General features: G+C 47.4%; 1 protein-coding gene across 1 annotated transcript; it reads left to right on the top strand.

The window, feature by feature from the left end:
* The first annotated feature begins 2,194 nt into the window (after positions 1-2,194).
* LOC134728463 (basic proline-rich protein-like) lies at positions 2,195-6,198 on the top strand. Its single transcript, XM_063593245.1, has 4 exons — positions 2,195-2,246; positions 2,515-2,618; positions 2,773-3,599; positions 4,120-6,198. Exons 1-4 carry the CDS (start codon positions 2,195-2,197, stop codon positions 4,139-4,141), a joined length of 1,005 nt encoding a protein of 334 aa, XP_063449315.1. The 3' UTR covers positions 4,142-6,198.
* The last annotated feature ends 3,328 nt before the right edge of the window (positions 6,199-9,526 follow it).

Here is a 9,526-nt window from a genome sequence, read left to right as displayed (position 1 = left end):
CCATCACCTTCTACCTGGATAACTGCAAGAGCCCCAACCAATTGACCTACTTCTACTCTTGGGCCTTGGTGCCTGATCTCTCCTAGAAGCCAGAGTGAGCCTTTAGTGAACACGTTACATCCCTCCCTGGCATAAAATTCTCCAAATATTTCCTTGGGATTAGAATAAAATTTAAAGTTCTTACCTCGGTATTCAAACAGGATTAGACTGAGCTGTGAGTCACAGAAGGTTCCAAAAATGCAGTGTCTTAAACAAGAGAGGAGTTTCATTTCTCTCTCATGCCACTGTAGCCTAGAGGCAATCAGCCCAAGTCTAGTTCCAGAGACCCAGATCCTCTTCTCTTGTTGCTTCACTGTGCCAAACTTCCATTCCTAAGCTCATTGTGTGGCCCCAAATAAATGCTGGTAATCCAGTCATGACACCCACATTCTAGCCACCAGAATGTAGGAGGGACATGTTTCCTTCCATTAAGAACATTTCAAAACAAATGCTGCATGGTCTCACTTCTAAGTGGGAGCTAAACATTGGGTGCACATGGACTTAAAGATGGGAACAACAGACACTGGGGACTACGAAACGGGGAGGGTGGGAAGGGAACAAGGGTCCAAAAACTATCTATTGGCTGCTGTGCTCATTACCGGGGCAATGGGCCCGTCATACCCTAAACCTCAGCATCACACGACACACCCATATTACAAACCTGCCTGTGTCCCTCCTGAATCTAAAAAGTTAAAAAAAATCAAGGAAATTACAGGCACCACTCTCAGCCATATCAAGTGTTAATCACAGGGATACCTGCCTTATGAGGAGTAAAAAAAAAGCTGGAAAATATAGTCATTATTCTGTCAAGCTAAAAATGAAGATTTCTATGCTGACGAAGGGAGGGGAGAATGGATACTGAGGTGGGGTAATTTCAGCATCAGCCACACGTGTCCTGCCAGGGCCCACGTGGGTCTGCCCTGATCACTTCCAACTTCTCTCCCTCTGCTTCAGCCACCTGGCCATCTTGTTGTTTCTCCCACACACAAAGCTTATTCCAGTTTCACTCGCCATCTCCTGCCTGGGCAGCTTCTCCTAACTGTTCACATCTCTCCTTCCTCTCTTCATTCAAGCCTCTGCTCCAAAGTCAGCCTTCTCAAGGAAACCTTCAGAGAAACTCACTCAAAATAGCTCCAGGTCACTCACTATTCACTCACCAAGCTTTAGTCTGAACCTTGCTCCTAAAGATGCATTTTACCTTTTTAAAAATTACAGAAAAGAGGCCGGGCACAGTGGTTCAGGCCTGTCATTCCAGCACTTTGAGAGGCCAAGGTGGGCGGATCTCTTGAGGTCAGGAATTTGAGACCAGCCAGGCCAACATGGTGAAACCCCATCTCTACCAAAAATACAAAAATTAGCCAGGCATAATGGTGGGAGCCTGTAATCCCAGCTACTCAGGAGGCTGAGGCAGAGAATTGCTTGAACCTGGGAGGTGGATGTTGCAGTGAGCCAAGATTCTGCCACTGCGCTATAGTCTGGACAGCAGAACAAGACTCCATCTCTCTCTCTCTCTCTCTCTCTATATATATATATATTTTTTTTTCCCATATATATATGGGAAAGAGGCCGGGTTTGGTGGCTCAGGCCCGTAATCCGAGCACTTTGGGAACCCGAGGCAGGCGGATCACTTAAGGTCAGGAGTTTGAAACCAGCCTGGCCAACTTGTTGAAACCCCATCTCTACTAAAAATACAAAAAAAAAATAGCCAGGCATGGTGGCACGTGCCTGTATTCCCAGCTACTCAGCAGGCTGAGATGGAAGAATCACTTGAACCCTAGAGTCAAAGGTTGCACTGAGCCAAGATCTCACCACTGAGATCTGGCACTCCAGCCTGGGTGACAGAGCCAGACTCAGTCACACAAAAAAAAAAAAAAAAAAAGAAAGAAAGAAAGAAAAAATTACAGGAAAGGAAAATTACCCTGACCCCTATCAATTCCCCCCTCTCAAATCATGTTTGTATACTTGGAGCTCCAGGGAGAAATAGGACACTCTTTCTAAACCACAGAGGGCATGTTTGTGAAAATCTGGGTCTAGTTGGGAGCCATCAGCTTCAAAGGCCATGGGTTTCCAGGGAACTAGAGGCTGTGCGTGAGGCATCTAGGAAAGCAAAAGCAACTTTTCCGTTTCTCTCAGCAATGTTCAGTCGCACGCGTTCATGGCTCGGCTTGAAGAGCTCTCAGGTGGAAAGGGTTCCGGGAAAACAGGATGTGATTCCCCACTCTGAGACCCTGACGGGCACCTGTGTCTGGTGGGGAATGGCTATAGGGATGCTACGCAAAGGTTACTGCCATTTTCTATTCGCACAGGTGATCTGAGCTGAGGCAGGTAAGTACTCAACGGTTGGAGCCAAAATGAACCAGACACCGGGCTGTCCCTCGTTCTAGTACCACAGTTTGGCTGACATAGGGATAGGAAGTGGGACACCGTGGATCCTCAGAACCTTTCTCTTACCCACACCCTCTTATCCGCTCTCAGACAACACCTTGGAGAGGCTGGAGCCCCCAACTGGCCCCAAAGGCGCCGCCACTCCCAGCGGGACCCGCCCATCGGAGCGGAGGAGCCCTGCACCGGCGCTCCAGGTGCACCTGCGCCCCCTCTAGATCTCCAAACTCCAGGAGCAGCTCCCTCCGCCTGGACCCCCAGAGACCGCGGTGGGGGGCGGAGTGGGGGAGCTTCCTAAAAGCCGAGCGCCAGCACCGCAGACGCCGCTCCTGCCTCACCTTGGCTGGGTAGCGCGCCCAGCACCCGGCGCGGCCCCGGACAGCACGTCCGGAGAGAGTCCTGAGACCTGCCCACCGCTCACCCGCGGTCCCTGCCGGCCGCCCACACCCTGGGGCGGCCCCGAGCAGTCGAGTCGGCAGGATCCGGCCGCTCCGCATCCCTGCGAGGTCCACCCGGAGCCGCTGCTCGAGCTGGGGCCGGGACGACGTTTCACCGACCGCGTCTGCAGCGGGTGCCGCTGATCCGCCCGCCGCACCTGCAGACCCTGCCCCAGCCCAGCCCCTCGGCATCTCCCCCGCGCCCCGCAGCCGCCCCAGCCCCAGCCCCGCCTCGCCTTTCCGGCCCCGGCTTCTCCCGCTCCTGGTCCCCTCTGCCTCCAGCGATGCCAACCGCCGGCTCCACCACCTCCTGCCCCGCACAGTCCCCCCGAACCCGCCCCTTTCCCTGCAGTCCCCCCTCTTCCCCTCTGGCGCCCCCGCCCGGGCAGATGGAGAAAGCCCCCAGCCCGGAGCAGAGACTGAGCGGCGACTGAGCAGAGGGTGCAGGATCCTTCCAGGACCCGTGTGGCAGTGCTGGAAGAAGAGGCGCGGGGAGAAGGCGGCGTCTCCAGACGAATCCGCTCGTCCCGTTGAGAAACTTCGATGTGGCCACCCGCTTTCTTGGCGCTGGGCGGCGGGCCCTGCAGCCCTATGGAATTCCGGCCAGATTCCCAGGGAGCAGAGACCGAGTTGGCCCCTTCACCCTCCCGAGGCCCTGCGGGGCCGGGGGGCAGCACTCTCCAACCCCCAGCCTATGTGGGACACACCCTACTCTGGTCTTGATTGCTGGGAACACCTGAGGTAAAGAGGCCCATGCAGCTTAGTATAGAAAGATCTATTTGCACATGGGGCTGAGGTGGGGGGCGCCGTCCCCAGATGCAAAAAAGTGGGGAGAGATACGTGTGACGTTAAGGGGCCCATGTGGCTTAGCACAGAAAGATCTATAGTGACATTTGTACATGGGGTGGGGGTGGGGGCGCGGTAACAAGATGCACAAACAGCGGGGAGAGATACATATGCCACACCAGAAACTTAACAGTGACGACCTCGGGAAAGGGAAAAGGAATGGGACATAGCGATAGAGGAACATTTTATTTTTTCAATCCATGCTTTTCCTGCGCTGTTTGATTTCTTTCCTCAATGCACTTGTGTGCAAGTCTGGGGGGACTCAGGAAAGCAAACACGGGTGCCCCAGACTTATCCCTGCCCTTGTAGTCCTTTCTGTGCAGAAGCAGGCAGAGGGGTCCTGGACGCCTCTGCCCCGCCCCCTCGTCCTTTCCCACTGATTTTTAAAGCGCTGTCTTCTCTTCTGTCCTTCCAGTGGCACCTGTTCAGGTTACTGATGCAGGGGTCTCTTGGGCCCTAGGAGGGTCTGGGCCTCCTGAGGGCAGGATTCTGATCCTCTTTCCAGAATGCCGCAGATCAAAAGCCAACTCTTGGGAAATCAGAAACCTCACAAGGAAAGTCTCAGAGTCCAGCTGCAACCCCTTCTCCAAGCCAGCAGTGCCTGGCAGTGCCCCCACCTCTTCCCATCCTGCCCACAGGGCCCAGGCAGGTCCTGCTCCCACCCTCACTGTCTCTGGCCAACATCAGAAAGGAAGCCTGACTTTCCTATTTGTCACCAACATTCCTCCTTACCAGAGAACTCCAGAGGACGTCCTGAGCCCCAGTGCATTAAAACACACACACAAAAAGATCAAACAAAAAGAAACAATAGAGAACAATCCAGAAAAAATTATAAATCCATCATTCACCTCCACCCCCCAACCCCCCACAAGCCTGGAGACACTAGAGAAACATGAACCGAGCCTAAGGGGGTTGGAAGTCAATCTGAAGAGCTCTCCCCAGCTAGAGAGAGCTTCTCTGAGCTCCCTGGGGCTGGAGACTCAGGCTCTGCGGGCAGCCCACTGGTTTTCTCAGCCAGCTTCAATTACCACAGTGGGGAAACACCCCTGGGAAAACTGGCCAAGCTACAAAATAACAGAATTGTTGGTTCTGATAGGCCGGACTGCAGCAACTTCATAGAATTATTTTGTCTCTGGAAATGAAGTATATTCATAATTGCCCAGTTCTTCATTTCATTTGGCTAGTGTAAACCTGGCTTTAAGAAACAGTCATAAAATAAACTCTCACTGGGTTGTAGCCTCCTAAAGTGACAGGGGTGTTTTCTTCTATTTTGTGAAGCCCCAATGTGACCAGAGAGTAAATGCACTTTAACTGTGTTTAATTTCTGAGTTGACTGAGAATGGTAACATGTCTTATTATTTCTGGCTGATGAACCAGAGACTGCTTCACCCTCCACTCCTCTAATCAGGGAATACAAATAAAAATTTTCCCCCAAAATGTGTCCTCCAACTTTTGCTTTCTGTCCTCTTTAAAAGCTCATAAATTCCAACTCTCATTCCACTTCCCCGTCATTCCTCTTAGCTGAGAAGAGTGCGCTCTCAGCTGCAGAGGCAAATGAAGGCCCTGGACTAGAATTTCATCGACTGATAAACAAAGCCATAGCAGCCTGGCTGATATTAGGAGTGAGGGAGTGGGTGGGACAAGCACCATTCCCTTCTGCCTTCCCTCCTCACACCTCCCCATTCTATACCACTACTGAGTAATTATTAAACACGCATTGATGTCTTTTTTTCTTTTTCACATGTTGAAGATAGTGGCTGCTCCATCACTATGTCCCTGAGTGACGTTGTGGAGCAGAGGCCCTCTGTATGCCAACAATGAACATAAGGCAGTAAAAGGAAAAAAAAACAAAATGAAAACACTTTTTTCATTTGCTTTAACCCACTGCAATTTGGGGAGAGAATATTTGTTATTATAATATAATGCACCAGGGATTTGATGTATCTATAATATATAAACTGATACACTTCAGGACTCAGATTTCATTATACTCACTTACCTACTTGGCTTCCTGAAGATTGTCTAGGATTTCCTGTAAGTTGATTACTAAATATTGGAGTAATATACTTCTCATTTCAATGGAGTAGTCATACTTGAATAAGTAGTTTCTGGGTGATTATTATAAGTAAGCACTGGGTGAGGTACATGTAACAAAGGAGGTCAGGGACCTGCACACATACCTGGGATACATTTCAGACAAGGGCACAGACTGGAAGCTGTCAGAGTCTAGAGAAGAGAAGGGTGGCCATGTCTCCTCCCACCTAGTGCTCTTTATTGACTCTGGTTATATTTCCATTCCTTAAACAAGCCAAGCTCAATTCTGTCTCATGGCCTTTGCACTTGTTGTTCTGTGTTTCAGGAATGCTGTTCTTATCATCTTCCCTTTAGTTTAGATGTGACTGTCACAGTGAGGTCTCCCCTGACCATCCTACGCAATGAAGGGCAAGGACATTATCTTGCTTACTGTTACATCCCCAGAATCTGGCATGTTCATGGCACATATCAGACACATAATAAATACTATTGAAATGATGAAAAAAGATTATTTTTGAAAGTAATTTTTCATTCAAAGCTTCAGTGATGGGAAGGTTTTAATGGTGGAAACGAGGAAGATAAGAAAATGGTGATGCATAGCAAATTTATGGAAAATGGAAAAAAAACCTGAGAGATCACAGAAGTAAAAATTGTTGCACCCAGTCCACCAATGAACCATCAGGCAAAGAAATAATCAGATTTCCCAAATATCAAAACCTTTGCCATTGGTCTGCAAGCATACAGAAGAGATAACACTCAGCTTTCTAAAGTCTAGTGCTGTTGAGCTCATTAGAAATTGAATTTTGAATTTATGATAAGAATTAATGCAATTCAAATGCCTGTCATGTGAAGTATGACACAGCTCGTAATTTTTAATATTATTCTGCCTTTTAGATGTCTCTCCTGGAGGAACAGACAGGCATTTAAGACATGGCATTATTTATGAATATTTAACTACATGGCTAGTTACAGAAGAAGGAAAGACACCGATGATTTTTGCGTGTTGTACTAGACATAATAAAGAACCCCAAAGATGTCCACATTCTAATCACTAGAACCAGTGAACATGTTAACCAGCATGGCAAAGGGGACTTTGCCATTGTGATCAAGTAAAGAATCTTGAGCTGTGGAGATGATTCTGAATTATCTGAGTGGATCAAATGTAATCACAAATGTCATTATAAGAAGGAGGCAGAAGGATCAAAGCCAGTGAAGATGCCAACACAGAAGCAGAGGTAAGAGAGATGCAAGTGATGGCTTTAAAGATGGAAGGGGGACATGAGTCAAGAAGTAGGGGCGGCCTCCAGAAGCTGGAAGAAGTAAGAAAATGGAACGTCCCCTATGGCCTCCAGAAGGGCACAGTTCTTCTGATACTTTGATTTTAGTCTGGTGAGCTGCATTTTGCACTTCTGACACTCAGAACTGTGCAATCATGAATCTGCATTGTTTTAAGCCACAAAGTTTATAATTATTTGTTACAGCAGCAAGAGGAAACTAACACACCTGTGAGTAGTCATTTCCCCTGATATCATTTGGCTCTCTGTTCCCCTACCCCCAGATCTCATGTTGAATTATAATCCCCAATGTTGGAGGAAGGAACTGGTGGGAGGTAATTGGATCATGGAGGTAGACTTCCTCCTTGCTGTTCTCACGATAGTGAGTGAGTTCTCATGAGATCTGGTTGTTTAAAAGTGTGCAGCACTTCCCCCTTCTCTCTCTCTTCCTCCTGCTCCCGACATGCAGGACGTGCCTGGTTCCCCTCCGCCTTCGGCTATGATTTTAAGTTGCCTGAGGCCTCCCCAGTCATGCTTCCTTTACAACCTACAGAACCATGAGCCAATTAAACCTCTTTAATTTATAAATTACCCAGTCTCAGATAGTTCTTTATGCAATGCAAGAACAGACGAATATCCCCTCCACCCCTCATCTCAGGCTCAGGTAGCTAAAGAACCTACACAGCTAGACCCACGGTTTCCTGCACCTCCTTAATACTTGGTGAAGGTTGATTTTTTTAAAAAATGAGATACAAAAAAAGGCTGCCAAAATGATATTATTTTTGCACTTGGAATGATGCAATGACTTTTTTTGTAATTTATATGTTGAATAGCTCTCCCCTGTAATTGAATCATAGTGGGAACATGAGTTCTCTGTTAATAAACAGTGCCTCTGGTGTCATGGATTGGCATTTACTTCTGAAAATGAAGAGAAAGAAAGAATGGCTCAGATTTCCTCATCTGAAGATGAGGTTCTAAGCCAAAGTTGCATGCAAATTGAAGTGACTGGTACTGAATTCAGCAATTATTAAGATTTTGTTCCTTAGGAAGAAATATTTGATTATTTTTTGTCTCTTTGCCACTGACTTAAATGGATTAAAAGCTATGATACTCCTGGGGTGGCCCTCCTTCAGTATACTTTCAATAAACAGTGGTTCACTTTAGAGTAATTCTTAAAGAGGCCCAGGCGGATGTGCTTTGGTCTTTGTGAAGAAGATCACTTCCCAGTGCAGTTCAAAACAATAGGCCAGGCAAGGTGGCTTATGCCTGTAATCCCAGCACTTTGGGAGGTTGAGGCAGGCAGATCACCTGAGGTCAGGAGTTCGAGACCAGCCTTGCCAACATGATGAAACCCCTGTCTGTACTAAAAATACAAAAATTAGCAGGGCGTGATGGCGGGAGCCTGTAATCCCAGCTACTTGGGAGGCTGAGGCACAAGAATTGCTGGAACCTGGGAGGCGGAAGTTGCAGCAAGCCGAGATTGCGCCACTGCACTCTAGTCTGGGTAACAAAGTGAGTCTCCATCTCAAAAAAAAACAAACAAAAAAAAACAAAAAAAAAAACAATAAAGCACAGGCAACTGGATTAAGAACATGGTTGATGAGTGGATGCATTGGTATTCTTTGTCCACCTTCCCTGTACAAAATGCATTGAAGTTACATAACTTATTAGATGGAAGGTAATACCATTCTATCAGTTAAATTGAATCAGCAGAGCAGCTATGAATATTATAGAATAAAATAATTATTATAAGTATAATAAGTCTTTTACAATGGTGAGTGAAGCAAAAAAATAAGGGAATGGAATAGGTCATTGGAAGATCAGAGAAAGTTCACTAACAAGGCCTCTGGAATGATTGGGCTGTGAACTGGGACAAAGGAACTTCCAGGTGGATGTGTTGGAGGCTGGTGGGCATCCAGGAAGCCACACACACCCAGCTGCGGGAGTGAGACAAGGAAGGGGAGGTGGTGGAAACACCTGAAGAATGGCCACTTTTCTGCAGTGACTGCTTCTGCAGGTGTGCAGCTCAGCTGCCAGTGCTGAGTCTGGGGCTGTTTGTCAGTGGGGCTGGCCCTGGGGTGGAGATCTAAGTATGCATTTCATGGTGAGGTCAGGCTGGAACCCGCTGCCACTTCTCTGTGTGTCTGTCACGTCTTCTAGCACTAATGAATTTAGAGACCAGTAGGCTGATCCTCCCTTTCTGTTTCACTCATCGTGCCTGGATTCCTCTTCTGGCCAATTCCAACCTGGGAATTACAGGGAAGGGAGTTCCAGGAAAGATGATCCCAAAATTAATCAAGTTGACAATGTACAAATAGCCACTGTCATCATATAATCAAAGTTTAGAAACATGACATTTCAGTAAAATGTGAAACCCCTCTAATGGAATATGTGGAGGGAGATGCTGCCTTTTAAATGAAATAAGGTAAACATGTAATGGATTTTTTTTTTTTTTTTTTTTTTTTTTTGGTGAGGATGAAATTATGGCATCGTATGGAGCTATATTTTAGCTGA

Source organism: Pan paniscus, chromosome 10, assembly GCF_029289425.2.
Source record: "Pan paniscus chromosome 10, NHGRI_mPanPan1-v2.0_pri, whole genome shotgun sequence".
Classification (NCBI taxonomy): domain Eukaryota; kingdom Metazoa; phylum Chordata; class Mammalia; order Primates; family Hominidae; genus Pan; species Pan paniscus.
The sequence above is the reverse complement of the archived record's forward strand: the minus strand, read 5'-3'. Positions and strand labels throughout refer to the sequence as shown.

What these genes read in the sequence shown, in the direction of transcription:
- LOC134728463 (XM_063593245.1), top strand. Translation starts at nt 2,195, where the DNA reads ATGGCTCGGCTTGAAGAGCTCTCAGGTGGAAAGGGTTCCGGGAAAACA. An exon ending in GGGTTCCGGGAAAACAGGAT is followed by an intron (nt 2,247 to 2,514) that starts GTGATTCCCCAC and finishes ATCCGCTCTCAG; the next exon opens with ACAACACCTTGGAGAGGCTG. An exon ending in GCCCTGCACCGGCGCTCCAG is followed by an intron (nt 2,619 to 2,772) that starts GTGCACCTGCGC and finishes TTGGCTGGGTAG; the next exon opens with CGCGCCCAGCACCCGGCGCG.